Source organism: Mus musculus, chromosome 8, assembly GCF_000001635.26.
Source record: "Mus musculus strain C57BL/6J chromosome 8, GRCm38.p6 C57BL/6J".
NCBI lineage: Eukaryota > Metazoa > Chordata > Mammalia > Rodentia > Muridae > Mus > Mus musculus.
In genome coordinates, this window is record NC_000074.6 from 105,471,947 (window position 1) to 105,497,351 (window position 25,405).

At 49.1% G+C, this 25,405-nt stretch overlaps 1 protein-coding gene across 17 annotated transcripts; it reads right to left on the reverse strand.

The window, feature by feature from the left end:
* Nucleotides 1-472: 472 nt before the first annotated feature.
* Zdhhc1 (zinc finger, DHHC domain containing 1) lies at nucleotides 473-25,116 on the reverse strand. Of its 17 annotated transcripts, none has more exons than NM_001357252.2 (14): nucleotides 24,864-25,116; nucleotides 15,845-15,920; nucleotides 13,516-13,562; nucleotides 12,243-12,481; nucleotides 11,595-11,837; nucleotides 6,806-6,981; nucleotides 5,071-5,172; nucleotides 4,668-4,792; nucleotides 4,425-4,583; nucleotides 4,093-4,190; nucleotides 1,538-1,620; nucleotides 1,260-1,353; nucleotides 1,045-1,123; nucleotides 477-935 (listed from the first exon to the last, which is right to left on the reverse strand). In NM_001357252.2, exons 5-14 carry the CDS (start codon nucleotides 11,835-11,837, stop codon nucleotides 655-657), a joined length of 1,440 nt encoding a protein of 479 aa, NP_001344181.1. In that variant the 5' UTR covers nucleotides 12,243-12,481; nucleotides 13,516-13,562; nucleotides 15,845-15,920; nucleotides 24,864-25,116; the 3' UTR covers nucleotides 477-654. The 17 variants fall into 17 exon arrangements, 14 of the variants coding, with proteins under 14 accessions (XP_017168450.1, XP_017168449.1, XP_011246804.1 ...); NM_175160.5 differs by having other exon boundaries at nucleotides 4,078-4,190; NR_166407.1 differs by lacking the exon at nucleotides 1,260-1,353 and having other exon boundaries at nucleotides 4,078-4,190; nucleotides 6,806-6,914; nucleotides 11,658-11,837.
* Nucleotides 25,117-25,405: the final 289 nt, after the last annotated feature.

Genomic DNA, 25,405 nt, shown 5'->3' on the forward strand with positions numbered 1-25,405 from the left:
GCAGCAATTCCTAAATTTCGGAGAATGGCTGCCTCCTCCCATTCTCGTCTCCCCGCCTCACAGCTTCTTGTTCCAATGCGCCTCCCTAGCCTGCTTCCTCTTCAGTTTCCAACTGCAAATACTAAATAAAAAACTAAATAAAAATACTAAATATTAATTGATTAATTAATTAATTAATAAACCTTGCTGGGTGGGTGTGGTAGCACAAGCCTGCAATCTGGGGATTCGGGAGACTGAAGCAGTAGATTCAAATTTTCGAGGCTACCCTGGGAAATGGGAGAAGGGACAGAGGAGAGTGGTAGTTCTTGAACAAGACCCCATGTTTTTGATTCCCAACACTTAAAAGAAAAACCCTGTCCAGAGACCTTTCCTAACCCGCCCCTCTTTCTCTGCCCCAAGCTAGCAATGGTGGTCCTGCTTCTGTGAGATCCATGGATTTTTCCACTATGAAAATAAGCATTAAGTCCGCAAAAGCATTAAAAAAAAAAAAAAGTTTATTGGGGCATCAGGGCTGGTGGAGCGGATATTGCTGAGTCTTGGGTAAGGAAGGCCGATCCTGTCGACCTTGAGGTCCCTAAAGTGCACTCGTTACGCGAATGTGGGGTGTTGCATAGAGTCAAGGCCCTCCTGCCTCTAGTCCTTAGCCTTAGTGGGCTAAGGCAGGCCGTCGCCGCCTCCAGGTGTTCCGGGCTCGCCACTGCTCGGGCTCACAAAAACAGCAGGCGAACGTGCCTGTAGAGCCAGCCCAGACTCTCGACCCCTGGCTCCTGGGGCACCCAGTGCGGCACTGCCCAGGCGCGTCTGGGCCACTGGAATCTCTTCCATGGACTCAGCTGATGCCGAGTAGTAGGCGCCTGCAGAGCCACCAGCATGCACTGGGCTGGCACTGGTGGAATCAGATGAAGAGCTGGAGCGGCGGCTAGGAGTCCCAGTCTCTGCGCACAGAGGGGGACTTAGATTGAGATAAGGGCTGCAGCTAGGGCTTTAAAACCTTTCCCTCCCACGAACTAATCCAATAGGATCCAAGCAGAGAGCGGCGCTCACCCCGTAACCTGGGCAGTGGGAGCTCTCGGTCCAAGACCCCAGACCTGGGCAATCTATACACTCGCCGCTTCCTCTTTTTCTGTAAAGACAGAGGGAAGTGTGGGCTGCTTCTCCAGACCCCACTTTGCCGAAAGCAGCAGAGGCGCTCATCAGAGTGCAGGCTTCTTTTCCATGTCCCTCTTCTTGGGCAGAGGTCCAAACCCAGTCCCTCCTACCTGGGGTTGGATCCGTGGAGGCAGAGCCAGTGTGTCTGAGGAGGAGGGTAGTGGTGGTTCCACTTGGCCTTGGGTGGCAAGAAACTGGGAAGGACTGAGGTAAAAGCCAGAGAGCAAACTCTAGATGCTGCCCCGGAGTCCCTCCTGCTAGAGGTTCCCTTCCTAGCAGGACAGAGACTAATCCATCCAAGACTGTGCTGAGCTGGTCCCAGACCCATGTTTTGACCCTGGCCTACCCTTTCTCCCACCTCCGATGGGAACAGCCAGGTGACACTTACTTGGCATTTAATGCTGCTGTCCTAGCCTGGCCAGAGGGCTCTGGACGCACATGGCTGAAGGTCCTCATGTAGAACTCCATCTCCTTGGGAGAGAGGGGTCAGGAAGGCTAAGAGACTATGTGTAGATCCAGAGGCTCTTCAGCCCCGAGCACACCTTGTTACTGCCCTCTCTGATAGCTGAGTGGTCTCATGTCCCAGAGGTTAGGGGTGGCTTCCTGGTTCTCAGATGTGCTGGGAGAGCCCTTCCAAGGCAAGGCTTCACACACGCATTTCTAAATCCTACCTCATCACAAGGACTTGCTTTATCTAGTCAAGCTGCAGCTATTCTACCAGGGGGAAGCTGCAGGCCCTTACGCCCAGTATGCCTAGACTGTAGCTTAACCAAGAGGTTCACAGGGACGAGACAACCGTGTTGCCCTCACCTGCCCGACTCCTCTTAGGGCTCCAGCCACTGAACTAACTTGTTCAGGGGCCAGGAAACCACAAAGCTATTCACAGGCCAGCTTGTGCGCTCCAGGCTGTGAACACCCCCCCTTGTGGAGGGGGGTCTGCAGCATATTGCGTGCACCTCAGTGTACCAGCCATAGTTTTTTGGCTGCTGGGAAGGAGAATCTGAGTACAGTCATTGTTATGTGTATTCCCCAAAAGGAAAGAGTACAGGTGACGGAACAGTGCTGCAGCCCAGAACCGTGAAGGAGTGATGACAGCAGAAGGAACCCCAAGCAAAAGGGCTGGGAGTGGCTAGGCTGGCAGTGCATGCCAGATGTCCCCAGATTTGCTAGAGAGAACTGTAGGTGAAGAAATAAAAGACCGGGAAAAGCCACCTCGGGAAAGGGAGTGGGGCAGAGGGCAAAGGGTGGAGCCAGTGAGCTGGAGGGAGCACCCAGACAGCTGTCGCCTGCTAGGCAGTCGTTTCCATGGTGACAGAGGCGTCCTGACTAAGGCAGAGACGACACTGTAACAGAAAGCCGTCTCTAAAACAAGCCTATGTTTTGGGGGCAACGGCTCTAGAGAGGGGCCCCTCCCAAATTCCTTCTGGGTGGGGGTTGGGAGGCTGCCTGCCCGGTCCCTGAGAGTTTTAGGGACTAGGACAAGGCCCAGCCAACCACTGGCTGACTGCACAGGTGCAAATACTGAGGTCCCGGATGAAACCCAGGCTCAAATTCTGCCCAGGATGACCCTTTGGGGTTGGCTACGGGAATAGCTGCCCAAGCAGGACAGCACAGGGATCAGAGGCAAGTCCCAGTCCTGGGACCTACGGTCACTTTGCTCATGTCTCCCCTCCTTTAGTAGGAATGCAGCAAAGACAGGCTACCTCGGATTCCTTCGACTCCAGGATAGGCTAGAAGCCAAGCCCTAAGCCGCTAAAAGAAAGTGAAGCTATCACAGGAAGGTGCCTGCTTAGACTTCCTCCTCTCCTCAGAGCTGAGCCTTGCCCTTCCTTAGAAACCTTCAAACATTGCCACATTACTGAGTGGTGTTTTGGAGGCTCTTAGCCTTAACTCTCTCTTCTGTAAAAGGGAGCAAGCACCTGGCTCCTACAGGATAGGCTTGCCCTGTCGTTAGCTGTAGACAGAACAGAATGAAATGTCTCTGCTGCAGTCACAGTTGGGCCCACAGCCTAGGCAGAGCAGAGAGCCCAGGAGCCTGGGATTCCGGCATCCCAGAGCAAACCTTGCCTACTTACCCTATTCTAGGATGGCTGCCACTATCTGCATACAGTTAGTGCCCAGCAAAGGGCAGGGATGGGATGGGGAGACCAGGGTTTTCTCCCAGTTGGTAGCACTCTTCAGCTTGGCCCACAGGCAGGGTCCAAGCCCTGGGGATGAGAAAAAGAGGCAGGGTCCTTTTCCAAACCGCCTACCAGCCTGTGTTTGTATCCAGTTGCCATGAGGATTTGGGATCCAGGGTTCAGCCTTCCCAGTGAAGCCTGCCCGGGCCCCCTGCCTTTATAGTCCCTAGGGGCTTTGAAGACTGGACCACCTCCATCCCCAGCTGCTGACCTCAGGAAGCCAGGGGGGCGTGGGAATGGGGACAGGCTGGTCTGCAGCTGGGCTGAGCAGGCCAAAGCCTAGGTTGCAGGGTTCCTAGTTCTCTGTGCACGAAGACCTTAACTCTCCTCACAGCAGGCTGCCTTTTAACCTTGCTGGACATCAATATGTTTCTCTATAACAGGGATGGTAACAGTTGTCCCTGCTCTAAAACTAAAGTAGAATAAGATGTAAGGAGCAGAGGTTACAGATGAAGAGAGCTGATGGTTATTCTAATCCAGCCAGTAGTCAACTGAGGGCTGGCTTCCTCTACCACATGCCAGTGCCAGCACAGGAAGGTACAAAGGACTACAGAAACACGGGGCTCCTTTTGGCTATGTTAGTGCTGGTGTGCCCAGCTTAGGCGGGGTCCTACGTCTCCAGGACTCCACTATAGCTGCTGCTCTAGGCTCGCTTCCCATGCATGGTCTCCTCAATGGCTCTTGCTGCACAGCCTCACTCCCCACCACACACATGTACACCCAAGCCCACCTCTCAAGGCCTCTATACCTGAATGGACCGCACCTTGCGGGGGCATGACTCCAGCTCCTTGTGGGTCTCCTTTGCTTCCTGAGCTGGACGGTGCTGCACGATGTATTCATAGGTGGTGAGCTTGTGCCACACTGGTGGGTATGGGAAGAAAGACATGGGTCAGCAGTGGAGAGGTAACCCTGGAACGCAAAAGCTAGGGCAGCCGGCACTAGGTTCAAATCCCTATCACACATGTACTAAGCAGTAGGGCAAAACTAGGCCAACCACAAACAGCTAGCACTGTACGGTTTAGGACTTCAAGGTTCTACAGCCCGAAAAGGTGGAGACTCTATCCCCTTCGAGGCAAACCTGGAGGAGGCACTTACTTAGATAAATGTGGAAGCAGAGCAGGTGGCCAAGCAGGGCTGTAGAAAGCAGGCCCAGAAGGATGAGCAGGGCGGCCAGGGCCAGGATGGCAGGAGCCTGGGTCTCCACAGGGGCAGCAGGCAAGAACACAAACCACACATCCGTGTGGTTCTTCAAGACTGAAGGGCACAGGCAGACTGTGCTTAGCCAGGGGTCGGGGGTGCGCTAACGAAAACAAGTCTGTGTCTAGAACCGACACCGACCTTCAAAGTGTTGGTTGGTACGAAGTCGCATGGGGTTGACAAAGAACTCCACGAAGACATAAGTGGCCACCAGCACCAGGAGCAGGACACCCAATAAAGCAGATGCCACACTGTGTAGAAAGAGCCTGGCCCAACCACGGGCAGCTGTCAGCCCTCAGGAGCACCAGCTTAATAAGAAGCCAGGCTCCTGACCCCAACAACTCATTAGTCGCAGGCTTAGGGCGGGAAGACTCTTTGACTGCCCATCTTAGCCTGAACCAATAGGATGGCGGGCTCTGAACCCACCCTCTGCCAACCCAAGTATCACCTTCTCAGCGGGCACACATCCCCACCCACAACTGTATAGTGTATCACAAGCAGTCCTCAATAGACCAGGCAAGCCCAGGCCCCAGCTGGTTCTCACCGATAGTTCCTCTCGCCCACGCAGTTGTTGAGCCACTTGCAATGGTGATCGAAGCCGCATACGCACTTATTGCAGGCGCTGCAGTGTTTGGATCGCGCACTCCTGTGGAAGTTTGGGGGGAAGGCGCCTGATGGTCAGCCAGCCCATCCAGCATAGCGACCTGAGTCAAGCCTGGTTCCTGATTACCCACAGGCACCTCTGCCCTTCCTCGGACCGCAGCAATGAGGAGTGCACGCGCCCTCTGGTGGAAACAGGAGGTGGGATCCCTGGAGAAGGTGCTGAGGGTCACGGTAGAGGGAAGATGGGTGTCTTTTGAGGTCCTACTCTTGAACTACATACCTACATAAAGGTCACATGAGAAGGGAAGGAGGCATCCTTTCCAAGCAAGGACGTGTGTGCCAGACCACACACAAGATGCAGGTGTGGGACCCGAGGCAAAGTGCATAGCTGCCCGACTAGTACTTTAATTGCACTTCTAACAGCTCCATTTTGGGGTCACTTTCCTTGCCATCCTACGGGAATTTTTCTGGCATTCAATCAGAAGCCATGTGTGGGCTAACTGTAAAGGAGCCAAATGGAGATGTATTCACTGTCATCCAGGGGCATTAACGAAACTCATAGGCAAGGAATTGGTGAGAGAGGGCCACATCAGGATACTGATGGGGTCGCATCACGGAAGACCCAAATGAGCATGGGAGAACAGTGAGTCCTTCCATCACTCAGTGAGAAACTGGCAGAGCCACTCAGCTCATGTGCTGGCTGCTGCTTAGGGAATGGCAGCAGGCATTCTGGTTCCTGTAGACAGACCCCTTCTTCAGATTCCAAGTGTGGAGCTGGCCTCGGGCTGCACTCTATCCCTCAACCCACACATGAGTCTGGGAGATGACAAAGCTCCAGTAATGTAGGGAGGAGTCCCAGAGAGTTACTGTAATTTGCCAAAGAAGAGCGGGTGTTCTGCATTCTGTCTCCTCTCCTCACTAGCAGGAGGGCTTGGAGCCACTGGCCTCTCTGCCTCAGACTGCTCACAGATAACTGAGTGAATGTGCTGGGACCAGACAGCTAGTGTGCCCTTGACTTTGCTGCTCAGTAGCTTTGTGACTTCAGGACACCGTCCAGCTTTCTGAGCAGTAGGCTCTGACTCTTTTGTTAAAGATTGTAGCACTTAATGCAGAATACTCAAGCTTAACTGCCCTCCTCCCCTTATCTGGGTACTTTCTAGAGGCTAAAGTTGTCACTGGCAGAGCTAGTCGTTTAGAAAGGTTTTTGGTGCTGCCAAATGCCTTCTGGTTTTGCTATAGAAAATGCTATGCCTTGTCTTTTTTTTTTTTTTCCTAATCACTATCTCAGGTCACTCCACCAAACTTTTTGATGTTTTTATTTTTTGAACCTGTCTTTTTATGTAGCCCTGACTAGCCTTAAACTCACTGAAATCCCACCTCAGCCTCCCAATGGCTAGGATTACTGGTAAGCACCACCATGCCCAGCTCCACCAAGACTCTTTTTGTTTTTGTGAGACTGGGTCTTATTGTGTAGCTCGGATGTCCTGGAACTCTGTAGACTAGGCTGGCCTGTAACTCACTGAGCTCTGCCTGCCTCTGCTTCCTGAGTGCTGGAGTTTAAGGCGTGGCCCCAGCACACCCACCCTCCACACCTTCATTAGGGAAAGTACAAGTGCTGAGAGGTCTAAGTGTGCAGGGGAGCCTGGCTCACGGCCCACACATTCACTCGCACTCACACGTCCACGTCGCATAGGTTGCAGTGCAGGTCTTCAATGACATGCGCATGCTGGCTGCGGTTGAAGATGGGCAGGGGCCCAGAGTAGCTCTTGTCCCGCACATTGGCATCTGCTGGATCGATGGAGACAGCAGTCAGGTGCACCACAAGGTGGCCAGCAAAGATGGCCCCCATGCACTAGCCCAGCAGGTTAAAGACTCAGTCCGTACTCTGCAAACCAGGAGTCCCACCCACTCTCCTGTCCTTTACATCTGTGCTATGCTCTCCTGCCCCATAGGAGTTCCCTCACCAAGCTCCTGTATCAGACCCCTGTACCCTCCATCAAAAAGTCACATGATAACGGAGTCCAAAAACCAGTAGTTCTTAACTACTGCCACTGAGGCCAAATGGCCTTGGCCTTAACATTTCAGGCCAAGTACAAGCCAGTTTGTGAAGGAGACTAAAAGACATCACCTTCTAAAGTCCAGAGACTGTAGCTGAAATTCTGAGCTTGTTTCTCTTGCTTTCACAGGAAGCTACTTCCGAGACGGAAGTAACTGCTCCCTTCCAATAGCCAGGGCCAGATGGAGAGCCACTTGCAGATGGAGAGCCACTTGCAGACAGGGTTCATCTACTTGTAGCTTCCCCCCACCTCAGGTCCAGGTCCTTGGCCCTCAGCTGGGGCTTACATGTCTGGGCTGGCCTTACATGTTTAGCGTTAGCCAGGGCACCAGAGCTAACTCCTGGCACTGAGATGAAGCTTTCCCAGGACTTAGCTAAGCCAGACACAGGAAATGAGTATGCTACCTACTGGCTGCAAAATATATACACAAACTCACCAACAGGTTCCACCTGCTAGCCAGGCAGACAGCATCCCTCTGTCACTCAGGACCTACGCATGATTCATCCTTTACCCATCCACTGTCCTACATCCTTACCGTCACTCAGTAGCCAGATTCCTCTACCTGTCGGAATGAGCCAGGCTCTTCCAGAAGTTGCTGTACAGAGCTCAAAGAGCCAAATGGAAGCTCAGCCCTGAGCTCTCTGTCCTCACGGCCAATGCTATTGGTCAGCTCTTCACCTCTTGCCTGGGTTACTTAAGAACCTCACACTCTTCTCCACAGTCTACCCTGTATGGGTTCCAGAAATGAGCTTTCAAAAGCCTACACTTAAGCTCTTCCCTGCATCAAGGCCTACAGTGGCTCCAAGTGGCTCTCTAGCTGAAGTTCATGCATCAGCCAGGGGCCAAAGCTGGCCTTCCTCTGGCTTCTCCCAACTCTAGACACTTGGTGTGGGCAAACATTGAGCTGCCTGCTTTCCCAGCTTCCCTCACGGGCTCATTCACTCAGCTGAATGCACAGGTCTTTCCTCTGTGCCAGGCACGTTGGCCCTGAGCTCTAAGAACCCTGCTGCATGACAGAAAGCACAAACAACAGGTCAGTTAGAGGAGAGGATATGTATTTGTATCTGATGACTTTATCTAGCTCAACAGAATCTGGAAGACTTCTCTGAAGAAGTGTCATCTCAGCTGAGATATGGAAAAAAATGTATAACAGGGCCTTGGAAGGCAAGGCAGAGGGCAAGGACTGGGGCTAAGCGCTATAGGAACAGGAGAGGTGTTAATCAGAGGAGTGGCCAAATTATTGTCCCAGCTCATGATTATCAGATAATAATGACGGTCCATGCTTCCAAAATCTGAGCTCTCAAGGGAAACAATAACATAATTCTAGGCTTCCATGTGAGCTCTCCCAATGTTAAATGTTAAAGAAATAAAAGATCTCAAAACATGTAGAGGACCTGTGCAGTTTGGGTATTAATGATTCCATAATTTCCCAAGCAGATTGGCCCATTCATCTGTCACTTCTTGACCTCTGATCGGCTGGGTGGTGAGCAAGGGCTTCTAGAAAGACACCACTGTTGTCAAAACGGGGAAATAAAAGGAAGCTGAATAGACAGGAAGACTGCACATGGAGAAAGCCATGCAGACCTAACGAGATCTTCAGCCTCGTTTAAGGCAGGAAAAAGATTTTGAGCTGGTGAAACATTATCAGAGGGTGTGTGTGTGTGTGTGTGTGTGTGTGTGTGTGTGTGTGTGTGTGTTTGTGTGTGTGTTTTGAAAGAGTGCTCTGGCTCTGTAGGGACAAAAATGTCCAGGAGAAAGGGAGAGGAGAGGGGGAGGGGGCAGACATCAAGAAAGAGAAAGGTGGGTGAGCTGTGTGTGAGACAGAGTTGTAAGAGTGCTTTGCCTGCAGCTGTAGGTAGCCAGGAGCAGGGGCACACAGGGGAGAGTTACTTGGTCAGGGAGGCAGAGAGCAGTGGGAAGGGAAGGTGGGAAGCTGGGGTGGGGGGGAGGGGAGGTAAACTCTGCAGTGTGATGACTGGCTGTCAGCAGGGGAGGAAAGGGGAGCCACACATGAATGCAGGAAGCTGGGAGAAGGAGGCTGCAAGCACCAAGAATGCTGCCTGCCGGATGTGTGCCAGACTAGACTGTGGTCTGAGCCCTTTCCAACATTTACATGGGGTGTGACCAATGTGTCCAACCCCCCTCCCATCTCCCCTCCACCTGGCCCCTAAACACCCAGAGCTCATCTTTGCATTCCTGAAGCCTAGGGCCATTCTAGGCCCACAGTGGGGAATTGGTACCCACGTCATTCCTAAGGGGTCCTGAAAGCCTGCTTAATGAAAGGACACTGAGGGAACCATAGAGCCCTGGTCAGGCTGCCAGACTAGGGGCTCTTGAAGTTCCCACATGGCTCAAAAAAAGAGAAAACAGTCCACTTCCTCAGCCTGAGCAGCCCATCTGGCCTCACTGGGTACTAGTTGTGTGACCTCAGAAAGTCACCATCCTGTCTGAGCACCTTTCTTCAGAAGGTCTTGAGTGAGAACTGTCTCCCGTATGTTCATATGTTCACTTGGCCACCACCTGGTGGCGCTGTTGGGGGGGTTATAGAACCTCTGTGAAAAGGACATCCTTGTGGGCAGGCTTTGAGGCTTAACAGCCTTGTTCTGCTTTCCAAGTGCAGCTAAGGTGTGCTCAGCCAGCTTCCGGCTCCGACCTCCTGCCTGCCTCCGGTACACCTTTCCCACAATTGCGAACAATACCTAACCTTCTGGAACCATGAGCTAAAATAAACTCTTTCTTCCATCAGTTGCTTTGGGCCACGGTATTTCATCACAGCAAGAGAAACATAACTAATATGCTTCCTTAGTGGGGAGAATACCTTCCCCACAGGGCTATCAGCCGGACTAGTAGAGACCGTCCCTGTCTGGTGTTTGGCAAACGGAAGTGGCTTATTTACTGCTACTTGCTGATGCTCTCGCTCCTCACCAGGTGGTCACTCCTCTGGGTCCCCGATGCCCTGCAGGTGGGCCCCTGGGTAACCCAGTCAGTGATGGAATTATTCCAGACCACAGGAGAATGTCCCACCTAACCACACTAAGGCCCATGGTCACCTTAAGAACAGTCATTTCCCATTCATTCACCAAGTTGATGGTCTAGCCTTGGGCTCTTGTGAACCAGGAAGGCCCCAGTGACTCTGCCAGTGTCTGAGGTGACAATCTTCTCTAGAGTTCCTTTATTCAGCTGCTGTTGTCACTCGACATCCCAGGGCTCGGGGCCGAGAGCGCACACGTGCATTAACAGTTAAAGCTCTTCATGGCCATGCGCTTCCTAAGATGCCGTCATTCTCAACCCCGCCCTTGGAAGCAAATGGAACCCTTCCTGTGTGACAGAGGAGGCTGAACCAGGGGGCTTGAGAAGCTGCTCTGGCCAGCACAGCCCACAGGAGCACAGGAGGCTGAGCCGAGACCAGGGCTCTCCAGCTTCTTTCTCTTCTTTCTTTCTTTCTTTCTTTCTTTCTTTCTTTCTTTCTTTCTTTTTCTTTCTTTCTTTCCTTCCTTCCTTCTTTCTTTCTTTTCTTTTCTCTTTCTTTCTTTCTTTCTTTCTTTCTTTCTTTCTTTCTTTCTTCCTTCCTTCCTTCCTTCCTTCCCTTCCTTCCTTCCTTCCTTCCTTCCTTCCTTCCTTCCTTCCTTCCTTCTCTCTCTCTCTCTCTCTCTCTCTCTCTCTCTCTCTCTCTCTCAGAAATCTTCTTCAGGAGGCTGATGGCAGCAGAGAGAAATAGGAACTCCCTACACAGGGGCACACAGAGGCTACTGCACCCTACACCCCCTGCACCCAGCCTTGTAGGTCTTTGGGGCTGTGGTCAGGACTGGAACAGTCTATACTATAAGACTCAAGCAAATTAGTGTTTGCACTGTTCCCAGGGGCTTGAAGGACATATCTGTGCCACTTTTTGGCACAAGCACCCTCATCCTAAAATCAATAAGCGTGTAAATAGTCTCAGGCATAGCAAAATAATGTGATTATAAATAAAACCACATTTTAAGTATACCAAGAAACTTATATGGAAAAACTATACCATGACAAATTCTTTCACAAGTGGAGTCATTGCTCGCAAACTTGCTGTCTCAAATGAGGACTGGATCCAGGACCTTACACATGCCAGGCAAGCACTCTACCAACTGAGCTACCTCCCCAACCCCTAACACACCCTTCCTGTAGCCCAGGTATAACGAGTCTGAAGAAGCTTTAGGGCCCTGTGAGACCGTCTCTGGTGTTTTAAGTGCTCTGAGAAACGCAGGGGCTGTCCACTTGCTTTTACCAGAGGAAGGGTCACGTTACAAGTTGAAGCCTGGCAGAGAATCAACTGAGTCAACCCTGCTCTACCTCACATGCACCCAGCTTCAGGCTTCTGTTTTTTTCCAACTATCCATCTCCCCAACTTTTCCAGTCCCATATATTCCAAGGATACAGCATAGCCAGCAGGCACCCAGTGGTGAGGCAAGAGGGGAACAAGGACCCCAAAGCCAATCACCGCGAAGAAGAGGTAGAGCAGCCAGGCCACAATCTGGAGCGGGTGGGGCGGCCAGCTCCATCCATTCCTTCGAGAGCGCTGGCCCTGCAGTTCTGGGGAAGGCCCACTGTCCTGTGAGGGCGCTGTCCACACACTCTTCTCGGGGGCTGTCTTGTTGGAGGGTTTGTTGCAGATGTTCATCTCCAGAGGGAGAAGAGTAGAGAGCATTAGGCCTAAAAAGGTCCGATGGGAGCACAGGGGCCTGGCTACAGCCAGGATTTAGCAGGATGGCAGGGACTGGCAGGGGCTATACACTCTGCAGGGAAACCTGGGGTCTTAGCCTAATTAAAATATGCAGTTGGGGGCAGGGTGGTAATAAAGTACTGTCCCAAAACTCAAGAGCAGATTCTGACCCCAGCCTCGCCAGGTCATGGGAGGAGGGTCCAGAGTTATTCAAAGGACACCGTGTGGCTGCCTGTTACTCAAAGTGTCCTGTCTCTGCAGCCATAAGAGTGAAACTCAATAAGACATGTTCTCATCTGGTAACAATATCAGGCTGGGGCCAGAGCGATGAGAACACATGCTGATTCTGTTAGGATTAGTCACCTCCGTCCTGAGATCCAAATCAAGTGTCAGAGAGGGGGGCCCCTTCTTCTTTGCTGAAGGAAACAGGCAGTGGGGGTGTTCAGAGAGAGCTGGCCTCACTGCTCACTGCTTGGCAGGCACATAATCCCTTTAGGACCAGGGACCAACAACTTCTCCCCTGGGCTTCAGAGGGGTTCTTTCTGGTTTCTCAGCTGGGGATGAGCCCGCACACAAGAGAAGGGAGGACTCTTCTTTGATTCCTTCAAGCAGAACAAATGAGCATGTTTCTCCCAGTCACTCTGGGCCTGATTTACTCAGAAGGGTGAAGGTCTAATGTCCTTTCACTCACTAAGAAAGCTACAAGAAAAGCCAGGCCTTGGCCAGAACCAGACCACCAGAGGGCAGCAACCCCCTACCCTGCCCTGCCTTGCTGAAGCCCAGTTGCTGACCAAGACTCCCACAGAGCAGGGGACTAGCCTGTTCTTACAGGAGAAAGAGCCCTATCTACCAGTGTCTTCTGGGCAGACAAACCAGGCAGGCAGTGTTATGCCTGGGAAAACAGGACAGGTCTGAGCGCTTGGTGGGAAGGCCAGGAGCTGGCAGTTAGGCAGTCTTTTCCAGAGCCCTGACCCACAATCAGCAAACGCTAATACGGTTTGGTTGGAATCTGAAATGCCCCTCACAGGCTCAGGTTACAAATGTCTGATTTCAAGCTAGAGATGCTGTTTTGGGGAGCTTCTGGAAACTCGGGGAGATAGGACTATTAGAGGGAATGGAGATGGCTTTACCGGTGTTATTCCTGCCTACCTCCTGCCTTGCCACTGCCTGGGTAGCTATGATGTGACAGCTTCCACCACCATGAAATGGGCTGTTCTGCCATGATAGGTTAGAGCCCCTGAGACAATGAGGAGTAATCTTTGCGTCCTTGGGTTCTTCTGTCTGTCAGCTGCAGTCATTGCAGCCGCACAACAGTAGAAAATAAACTGAATGAGGAAAAGAGGCACCTCAAGCACCTGGGCTTCTGCTCGGATGACCTGACCTCCTGACCAGAGTGCAGCTGCATCTTCCCGCCCACTACAGCATCCCCTAATAGAGGAAGATTGCCCTGGGGTCCCAGGTGGAGTCAGGGCCCCTTATGTTCAGTCCCTATTGCGAGTGTGGCTGCAGTTGCGAACACTCTGCCATCCCTGATCTACCATTTTGCTACTCTAGCTTCCCTTGAAGACAGTGGCCATGTTATAATACAGTCACCTCTGCCCCCGGTGTCTCCTCCCCCAAGATTCAGGAGCTATACCTTGTACGTAGTAGATGCTCAGTGAATGTTCGCTGACGTGAAAACATCTGAAATAAAGCCAAATATGAATAAGTTAACTGATGTATAATTCTGGCCAACCAAGGTGACTAAGGTGCTACCATCGTGCTCTGACTCCATTTTGCGGCTGCTCGGTTTTCAGCCCTCTATCTGTCCAACGGTCACATCTGCCTTGGCAGCACTCTTGGGGTTTCCATGACCCTGACCATAGTCCAAAATAATTAGTGTTTATACAAACATAAACTAAAATAACTGAAAATATAAATGAAATTAATTGTCGTGTTGTGTCTGAAATAACTACTATGTTCTGACTACACAAATGTTTCAAGGTTACTCTGACCTCACCTAATATTGATGTAATTGTGGTTTATGGGTTTTCCTTTAAAAACACTACACCCTGAGCTTCAGTGCTAAGACACTTTGAGGTGTGAACCTCTCTCTGTCAACAATCAAAATTAAAGAACTCTTATACTCTCTTACAAGGCAGTGTGCCTGTCTGTTCTGCCTTCAGTCCTCCTAGCTCTCCCCTTCCACGTGGCCATGACAATTACTCAGTGACATACCTTTTAACCCTACATCCTCTGCCAACTGGCTGTCACCCCAACTACTGGACATTCACTCATAGTCACACTTCCCTCAGCCCTCCTAAGGCTGAGAGATTCCTGCAGGCCAAGCAAGCGTGTGAAGTCATCTCTGAATGGTCTCATCTCAAAGCTAAATGGAGTGACCTTTGTTTAGTTCTGAGACTTAGGTCAAGTCCTCTGATCCCTTAGCCCATCTTCGATAAGAAGTACATAGGATAGGAGATTCCCTGGCTTTGAAGGAAACAGGTCTAGTGTCTTAGGGTTTTCATTGCTGGAAAGAGACACCATGACAAAAGCAAGTCTTATAAAGGACAAAATTTAATTGGGGCTGGCTTATAGTTTCAGAGGTTCAGTCTATTATCATCATGGCAGAAAGCATGGCAACATCAGGCAGACATGGTGCTGGAGAAGGACCTAGAGTTCTACATCTTGATCCAAAGGCAGCCGGAAGACTGTCTTCCAGGCAGCTAGGAAAAGTGTCTCAGAGCCCACCCTCACAGTGATACACTTCCTCCAACAAGGCCACACCTACTCCAAAAAGACCACAACTCCTAATAGTGCCACTTAAAACACAGACTTGGGCCAAGCATATTTAACCCAGGACGACTAAGTTTGGCTTTGGCTTTGCACTTATTAGCCAAGAGGACTGGAATTCCTCGTCTAAAAAGTAGGGGTATGGATGCCTCCCAGAGTGCATAGATCAGTGATCCTGCTGGCAAATCCTACATGGAAATGTTCACTTCATAGTAAATGTAATTGTGTTAACCAGCTCTCTGGTTTGTCTCCTATTTCTAGGCTTCAAGACAATCAAATGTGTTCCTGTGTCTGATAGTCTCTAAGGTATAAAAAGACAGGACTGATTGAGGTTGCTGTGATTTCTCCATAGGAGTAAGAAGACAGATGCATTAAAACACAGACTTGAAGGCTGGAAATATAGTTCAGTGATAAAGGATTTGTCTAGCATATATGACACCCTAGATTAAACAAACACATGCATGTGCGCATGTGCACATACTTGCATACAGGACAACTCAGAAAAGTACAGTGAATGTAATCTACCCTATGATAAAAATGATATGAAAACCATTCAGTTGCCCTCAGAAAGAAATTTATATTTTTAATTCTAAACACTATTACTCAGAATTTAGGTTTATTGATACTTGCTATAATACTAAACTGCCAAAACTTATTGACTAGAATATTTTGACTAGCATTAATACTTTATATCTTTATATATTCAAAATCCATACTCACACTAGGTGTGGTACACATACCTTTAATCCCAGCACTCAGGAGGCAGAGGCAGATGGATCTCTGTAAGTTAGAGGGCAGCCTGGTGTACATGGTAAGTTCTGGGGTAGCCAGGGATCTACGGTGAGACCATGTCTCAAAAAGAGAAATTCACACACACAATGGGAAAATGGACAATATCTGATTTCCTGTCCCTATTTTTTTCTGTCACAATCATACATGTATTTTTTTTTTTTCGAGACAGGCTCTCTATATATAGACTATCCTGAAATTTGCTCTGTAGATTAGGCAGGCTTTGAACGGACAGAGATTCACCTACCTCTGCCTCCTAAGTGCTGGGATTTAAGGAGTGTGCCACTATGCCTCCCCCCAAAACATACCTTTGCATCCTGTGGGAGAAAAAAAAAATCTAACATTCAGAACTAACAACAATAGGAAAAGAGGAAAAAAATGTTTTAAGGCAAGCTCTTACTCACTATGTAGCCATAGCTGGTCTTGATCTACCTGTTCCTCCTCAGGGCCAGGATGCCAGGCATGCGCCACCGCACCCAGCTGCAAAGGAAAAATGGAGAATGAAGTTCTTTCCGTCGTAATAAATCCTTCAATGTTTGTGTGTATTCATAAGTGCGTCCATGTAAGTTCGTGTGTGTGTGTGTGTGTGTGTGTGTGTGTGTGTGTGTGTGTGTGTGTGTGTGTGTGTAACCTTGGTGTTACTGCTTCAGTGCCATCTACCCTTATTTCCTTATTTGCTTATTTATTGTCAGCACATGCTTGTGCACGTGTGTATGAGCACAGGATCCCAGAGTTCAGAAGATGGCGTCAGATCCCCTGGAACTGGAGTTACAGGCAGGCAGAGCCATTTGGTGTTGGTTCTAGGAATCAAAGCACCCAAGAGAAGCAAGTACTCTTACCCACTGAGCCATCACTCCTGACACATTTTACCCTTTCAAAAGAGAGGCGACTTGAGCTACATGAGTCACCATGTGGATGCTGGCAGTTGAATCTGAATCCTCTGGCAGGACAGTCAGTGAGCAGTATCTCTCCTTCCAGGGATCTGACACCCTCTTCTAGTCCCCACAGGTACCAGGCATGCACATGGTACACAGACATACATGCAAACAAAACACCCATACACATAAAAAATGATTTTTTAAAAAATTTATTTTGATATTTATGGGCATTTTGCCTACATGTATGTCGGTAGAAATGAAGTTACAGATGGTTGTGAGCTAGGAATTGAACTTGGGTCCTTTGGTAGAGAAGCCAGTGAGTGTTCCCAACCATTGAACCACCTCTCCAGACACAGCCCACATTTTCCCCCTTTTGCAACAGGGGAAAACTGTCCTCACTGGCCTAGAGTTCAACAAGTAGCTGAGGCTGGCTGGTCAGTGAGACCTGCGATCTACCTGGTCTCCCTGTCCCTAGTACTAGGATTACACAAGCCATCCTGCCTGGCTTTTTCTGTAGGTTCCGGGGTTCCAACTCAGGCCACATGCTGGCAAGGCAAACATGTTACTAACTCTGGCCCTATAGTGGATTCTCAAGCATGTTCTCCCCAAATGTGCAATGTTAACATAAGTGTTAAATGTTATAAGCCACAGACAGCACACAGCTAGGATCCTTAACAGCCTCAACCTAGAGAAGCCACTTGTGTCCTGTAAAGCACCAACAGCTACACTCTGGCAGCACAGATCCGTTTTGAAATCTTTTCTCTTTTTACATTTGGGTGTGTATGTGCATGAGTGTGTGTTTGAGTGTGTGTTTGAGTGTGTGTGTGTGCGTGTGTGTTTGTGTGCGTGTGTGTGTGTGTGCGTGCGTGTGTATGCGTGCGTGTGTGTGTTTGTCTGTGTGTGTGTGTGTGTGTTTGTGTGTGTGTGTGTGTGTGTGTGTGTGTGTGTGTGTGTGTGTACACTAAGAGGACTACTAAGAGTATGTTCTCTTCTTGGAGCTCAAACTCAGGTTGTCAGGCTTGGCAGCACATGCCTTTACCCACTAACTAAGCAATCTTGCTGGCCCATGTTTTAAAGTGTTTAGCAATTTCTCATAACAGATTTAAAAATCAGTGAATGCTTCAGTGATAGCATCTAACCTCACTAACTCCCACAGTAAGAGATGTGTACCACGAGGTTTTTACCCCCCAAGAGGGTGCATTCTTCCAAGTGGCTTTTGTAGCCAAAGTTTCCTGGGTGCTTTTGAGTTGCAAGCAGTCTGCTTTGCTCAAGCCATGGCATAGAGACTGTGGCTGCTTCTCCTTCCATTGGACTCTGGAGAGCCAGGCACTGGAGAGTAGTTACAGCCTGACTGTGAACACACTTCTGACATTGCTTTTTTTTTTTTTTTTAAATATGGATCATAATTTCCCTCCCTCTTCTCCCAATATCACCCCTCCCCCTCCCTCTGACCAGCCCCCTCCCTCTCCTTCTCTGTTTCTCTTCAGAAAAGTGCAGGCCTCCCATAGATATCAACCAAGCATGGCATACCAAGTTACAGTAGGACTAAGCACCTCCTCTCATATGAGGCAATCCAGTAGGAGGAAAAAGGTCCCCCAAACCAGCAAGAGTTGGAGACAGCCCCTGCTCCTGCTGTTAGGAGTCCCTCATGAAGACTACCCTACACAACTGTAAGGTAAGTGCAGAGGGCCTAGGTCAGCCCCATGCATGCTCCCGAGTTGGCAGTCAGTTCAGTTGCTGCGAGTCAGGTTGATTGATTCTGTAGGTTTTCTCGTGGCATCCTTGACCTGTCTGGTTACTGAAGTTGCTTTCTTAAGCTAAAGGCCCCATGGAAAAACCACACTGAAGTTCAAAAAAATAAAATAAGACCAAGTCTCACTCTGCAACCATGATCAACCTAAAACTTATTATGTAGCCCAGGTTAACTCAAACCCTTGGCAAACCTCCTGCCTCATCCACTTGAGAGCTGAGACTGCAAGTATGAGCCAGCATGCCCAGCTCCAGGATCCAGACATACAAGCTCTCTATCTGCACTTTCCCTTGAATTTAGCTGAAGCAATTGGATAATTGGATTAAGAGATTTTCCACTTATCTCAACTTGATGTATAGGTCAGGATAGCCTTTAGATTGTAAAGAATACGCCGCCATTTTGTCTTGGATTGATATTCTGACCTTGTTACCTAGAGATGCCTATGGCCACTACCAAAAATAGGGCATTATCAGCCACGTGTTTCTGGTTCTTTCTTTGGAAACTGCCTTAGGGTTCAGGGCTGATCAGCCATCAAAGGGGGCAAGTCAGGCTTTGGGTCCAAATTTAGACCACAGGTGACAAAGAAAATAAAAACTGACAACATTTCCTTTGGAACATTCTGAAATGAACAAATCTTTGTCCCTGGTTTGTGAAAATCAGCAAAGGTCATCATGTCAAGCCCTGTCAATACAGCTGACATAGAAGTTCTCTGAGCCAGAGCTCTGTGGACTGCAGTGGGCTCAGAAACAACACCATCAGGGCACTATTCCACAGTCCTGAACCCAGGGCCTGGCATAAACTACATAGGCACATCTCCCTGGGCTATATCCTAACTAAGCAAGCAAGCAAGCAAGCACTCTGAAGGGAATGTATGGATTTAATCCCAAAGCCTGGTCTTGGTTTTGTCAGCCCCACAAATGAAAAGCCCTGCATCATGAAGGAGAGACACGCATGTGGCTGATATGTTCCTAGTGCTTGACAGTTACTAGCGGCATCCCACATGTTAAATTACTCGAGTCAGAGGCAGGAGGAATCACCATCCTAAGATGGAGGCTTGCTGCTAATATTCATGGGGGTAGCTTTGACTCCAAATGAAGATACTGTTCGTTGGTCCAGAGAGGTGCTACTTGCCTACGACTTCAGATACAGGAACAGACGAATACCTTCGAAGCAGCAGCAACATTCAGGAACAGACACAAAGGACAAGCCAGGAGGAGGCTTCCTGCCCCCAAACCCTAAGAGAGCAGACTGTGAACTTGATAATATTTTCTATCATTGAATTGAAGTTCACAAATTCTTTTTGGCCCAAAAGATATTCATCACAAGGGCTGGGAGGTTGGACCAAATCCAAAATGGGGTCCACAGATGAGACCAAGTATTGTCATCAGGCTTGGGAACTTTCTCTGGCTGTCCTTCCCTCTCAACAGCACCCTGGGAGTCCAAACTGAAAGATATGTAGCTCTGTTCCCCCAAAGCACGACTTGTCTGGCAAGGCTTACTGGGGCCCAGGCCTGTGTGCACTGAGGGTATAAACACTGATAAGGCTAGGTACCTGCCCTCTCCAGCTTTCCTTTCTGAGGTCCAGAGACACAGAGCAACAGTGGCCAGTAGGTAAGTACAGGAGTGTTTGGGTAATGCTTTGCAAGGACTAGCTGTTCAGATGGAATATGCAAGGGGGCAATGAACCCCAGTGACTCCAGGATCACTTAGGCCCAGGTGGGACGCTCTGGGCATTGCTGAAGATGCCATAAGGAGTCATAGGAATTTTAAAGCACAGTATGACACACAGCTTTTGTTTCCAGTCTCAGGAGAGCAAAAAAAGTCTCAGGTATGAACAAAACCAGAAAGGACATGGGATAAGGTAACACTGCAGGAGGCTGTCCCAGTAGGACAGCGGCTCAGCAGCCCTGTACTTTGGGTTAAGGTCAGGTGCACAGCTCCTCCTTGCCCATACAATGCCCCCTGCTGCATGTTTAATGGGCTGAATAGTATAAAAACCTACTTTAAAAAGACAAAACATACAGATGCTGTCAGGGATGGAAGGGAGAAAGGGCAAGGAGACACACAGACTGTTAAAAGGCACAAGTATCTGCCACCTAAGTCAAGGACTTGCTTGACATCTGTGGAAGACTGAAGAGAGCATGTAGGCCCTTCCCTTGTCACTATGAGATAAGGACCATCGCTAATATGACAATAATCTTTTCTATTTAACATTCATTTGCTAAACACTTTAAATAACATTTTCAAAATAAACTTAAACTTCCTTAACTTGTATAACGTTATATTAAGCTTAAATTAAATGAAGAACATCTTAGCCAAAAGTAGTGGCAAATGACTTTAATCCCAGAACTCTAGCAGGGGAAGGAGGTGAATCTCGTGAGTTTGAGGCCAACCTTGTTCTAAATAGCAAATTACAGCCCAGCCAAGGATAGAGAGTGAGACCCTGTCTCAAAACAGCAAGCAAGCAAGCAAGCAAGCAAGGAAGGAAGGAATAAGAAGGAAAAAATCTTAGTATTTTAAGTTCTCATGATGAATGGTATAACTGCTGCATGACTGATGTATTTCCTGCCCATCACCACTTCAACAAAGAAAAACTTCAGGCAGCCAGGAGGCTAAGGCAGGAAGATCACTTGGCCCATGAGTTCAAAGCCAACTTGGGTAACAGCAAGATGCCAACATCCGAGCTCAAATAATAATAATGATTATTATAATTATTATTATTGTAGTAGTAGTAGCAGCAGCAGCAATAAATTCAGACTGTTGTTCTGAAATTCATGCATGAGATAGCTAAATCACCTAGACTAAAGTGCAAAGCCCAGGTCCTAGAGAGCCTGTGAACAGCCCTGGATTCCTGAAAGGTGTCTGAGGACTTCAGAATCAACTCAACTAATAATGAGGGATAGCAAGGAAGAAGCCAAGAAACTAGGAAGGTAAGTTGCTTGGGTCGGATAAAAAAGTAACACGAAGCTGGGCAGCTTGGCACAGCCTCTAATCCCAGCACTCAGGAGGCAGAGGAAGGCAGATCTCTGTGAGTTCAAAGCCAGCTTGTTCTACATAGTGAGTTCCAGGACAGCCAGGGCTATGTAGGGAGACTGTCTCAAAACAACATTGGTGTGGTGGGGGTGTGGGTGGGGGCTTGGAAACAGGAATCAGGCTGTCTGGAGACAGAGCCTTCCTCTGGCTCTTGCACTGCTCTTCACAGTTCAGGGAAGCTGGGGGCAAATTTCACAAACCCCACTTCTTTGGGTGTCTTCTTTCAAGTTAACCAGAAGGCAATTGGCAATGACTACCAAAGCTGCGAACACATTTAACTTGTGGCCCAGACATTCCACTGCTGTATTTATCTTACACTCTCCTAACACATAAAAGTTCATTGTATTGTTCCTTGTAACAACAAAGAACAAAAACAAATATAAACACGCTACGGTACATACATACAAGGGAATGCTAGCAGCATCAAAAGTAAATGATGACATTATTTTAAAGATAAAGTTGCATGAACAAGCAAAATACATAATTGTAGACTGAGCTATCAAATAAATAAAAATCAAGGCAGGGAGCTAAAGAGAGAGGGCTCAGCAGCAGACATTTGCTGCTCTTACAGAGGACCAAGTTTCCAGCCTTAGGATGGCGGCTCAAAACCATCTCGAACTCCAGTTCCAGGAAATTTGACACCCTCTTCTGATCTCCAAGGATACCAGGCATACTCAAGTTACACAGACATGCACGCAGGCAAAACACACTCTTACATAAAATAAAAATAAATACTAAAAAACAAGTAATAAAAGGGCTGGAGAGATGGCTCAATGGTTAAGAGCACTGACTGCTCTTCCAGAGGTCCTGAGTTCAATTCTCAGCAACCACATAGTGGCTTACAGCCATTTGTAATGGGATCTGATGCCCTCCTCTGGAGTGTCTGAAGACAGCTTCAGTCTTCAGAATAGACCTAAAAAAATAAAAAATAAAAAATAAAACAAACAAACAAAAAAAAAAACCAACAAGGCAGCTATTGCTTTTCTAGGGCCTAGAGTTCAGTTCCCAGCACCACCCACACCAGGAGGCTCACAACCACTTACAACTCCTACTCCAAGAGACCCACCCAACATATGTGACAGGTAAACACATACAGAAATGCACACATTAATACACACACACACACACACACACACATATATATATATATATATGTATACACACACATACATATATTTAAAAGACCATCACCATTTGGGAGACTAGAGCTGGAAGGCTACAAGTCCCAAGCCCAGCCTTGGTTAGATAGCAAGACTATGTCAACACAAACAAGCACCCAGAAGGGATGGACAGACAGACAGATATCTATGTTTCTATAGGCACAGAGTACTCTGGGCAGGAAATGGCAGAATCCAAATATGGGCAATTTCTATGAAGCTCTCAAAGTTAAAAAAAAAAAAAAAAAAAAAAGGATAGCTCTGTGGAAAGGAAGGCCTGGATTCAATCTCCAACAACGAGACCAACACACACACACACACACAGAGACAGACAGACAGAGAGAGAGAGACAGAGAGACAGAGAGACAGAGAGACAGAGAGAGACAGACATACCAAATAAACCGTTGAAGGATATCACCTCTAGCCCTCCTTGCTCCACTGTGCTGCCATGTGAACCAAATGAACCTGTGTGAGCTAGAGGTTTATACCTGGCTGGAAAAACCAGGAATTCCTGCCTAACAACCATTTGACAAGAGTGCTTGTTGAAGGGCTTTCTTAGCCTTGAAGGCAGTTCTGAGCCATTCAGTACTTGGAGGAAAGGCCACAGAACTTCCTGGCACTCTTAGGGGTCTGGTCAAAGTTGGAAACAGACACTGGGCATGAAACAGAGCTGCTGGGCAGGACACTTGTCTAGCCCTTGACCAAGAACGGGTGGTACCCTGTGAGCCCAGAACAAGGCCGAGGTGCACTCTACAGGAGGGGTACACTCCTGAGCAGCTGGCCTTCCTCTCCTAAGATTCCCCTGAGTAATTCTAAATCACGTTTTCAGTCTTTCCCCAGGACCTGCTTCTAAAATAATTCTCACTGAGATCTACTGTGCCTCCGTTTAGACCGCATACAGGGGAGCCGGGGAGAAAACGCTTTGCAGAGCACATTGGTTTAAGTGCAGAGAGTCACTTATAAAAGACTTCTAGGGCAAGTACAGTGTTTATTAAAACTCCCCACAGGTGCCAGGAAAATCTGTGTTCTTAAACAGTCTAAGTAGCTACGGTTCAACTGAGGGATACATATCACATCACTTCCAGAAAATAAGCTAGAGCTTAAAGCTGTTCTCAAAGGCCTCTCTGGTCTTTGGTCTCAGATAATGCGGCTGGGCCTTTACTCTCTCTCTCTCATAAACAATATGCTGAAGTCAGTTGCTATGGCAAGAGAAACTTGAAATGGTTCCTGAGTTGACATGCTGCGCAAACATTTCCATATTGTTCTCCTCCGCAGCAGCCACCACAAACACTGGGATACAAGTCCAGGAAGAGTAACAGAGGGCAGCAGGGACCAGAAACCAAATCAAGGGAAGGAGGCAAGGGTTGCTGACTTCTAACCAGGAAATCAACTGGTGATTGTAGGAGCCAGCCTCGGGGAACACCCACCAAGAAAAGTCATTAAGAACAAAGGGTGACAGAACAAAGTAAGAAAAACAATAGGGGGAGAAAAATCTAGGCTAATTAAACACCACAGCTGCTTTTATTACATCTCCTGGTGATTATCTGTATACAGCTGGTCTCCCACAACCAAAACATCAGCTCCACAAAAGGAGTGACCACCCTCATCTAACCTAGCTCGCCCTTGGTAAAGGAAGTGAAGCCACCCACTTCTTACCAGCTCTGCTACCCTAAGATCACTGAGCCCTTATGCTGTTTCCATAATAACAGCCGTTGCTGCCACTTAGAAGGCACTTATTCTACGCCAGGCGCTGCTTGAAGCGCTTACACAGAAATTCACTTAATTCAATACTCTGAGGTAGCCCTATGATTTCAAACTGTTCCCACAGATCTCTAGTCCTTGGTCTCATATGTGGCCTCCCCCATCCACCCCACCTCCACGATCCCCTGTTACTTTGTCTCATGACACGTGACACGAGAACATGACAACAACACTCCGTATGCACAGATGAGGACCGGGAGAGATTTGTGGGTTCCAGGAGGCTCGGCTACACTCGCTGCACTATGGTAATCTTCAAATGATTTCTGCTCAGCAGACAGAGAGGATAAAGCCCTTTTGAAAATTTGAAACTCATTAAACGCTTCAGGGACTCCCTTCACGTTCTGGGATAAAAGTTGAAAACCCTCACTTTAGGAACTACCCTAGCATTTCCGTCCCATACTATACTAATGCTCTGCTACCTGGACTTTTTTGTTCGCTTTTCCCTCTTTCAGAAACACCCTTCCCCTAGTCGCAATTCCGGCTCCTTCCCAGCCTCCGTGTTTAAGCATCACCTTTAGGGCCCACCCGAACCCTTAATGAGACCTGAAATTACTCTAGTCACGTGTCTGGCGCCTGTTTCCCCAACCCATCACTTAATTCTCTGTGGGTTGCGAAGGCTGAAGGCTCGGAGGCCCGACGCATGGCACATTGCCTGGCGATCGGTGGGCGCTCAGTGCGGATCTATGGCCCTGATTAATGATAAAAGGAAGTCCCGCGCTCCACTGGGTCGGCGAAACCCAGCAGCAGGCCGAGACAGGCCCAGAGTCCCGCCAGGCACCGGCGCAGCGCGGGCCGGTGGCTCAGGCCAAGCTCGGAGGTGAGAAACGCTGCAGCCGCTCCTCACCTGCGCGTGGTGGCAGCCGCGCCAGATGCGGCCTGCCAAGGTCAGCCAGCGGCTCGGCCCCGCCCTGCCCGTCCACCCTCCCCAGGGCGGCCGCACTTCAGACCGTCCGGGCAAAGTCGGTCCCCCGGACACGGAGGAGACGCGTCCCGGAGCGCGGCTCCATCCCGGACGGAGGTTGGGCCTCAGAGTCCTTCCGCCTTAGCAAGGACCCGCTGGCAGTGCAGCCGTGCCAGGCCAAGGCAGGCTGGGCCTTGCCCGGCGCGGGGCCCGTTCCCCTGGCAACAGCGCGAACTACGGCGCCCCACAGCGGCCAAACCGCGCTGCGTCACTTCGCAGGAGCATCGTGGCTCTGGGCGGAGTTTGCCAAGTGCCCCCTGACTCTAAAGCATGCCCACTCTCATTTTCCCCCATAACCTTTCACAGGGAAAATACACTCTCTTCCACCTCCCATCTACAATTTGTCTTCCAAGAATCCTACTCTCCTCAAAACGTGTCATGTATCTAGTTTCTCCTCTAAATCACTCTTGGGAAGACCCCAACTA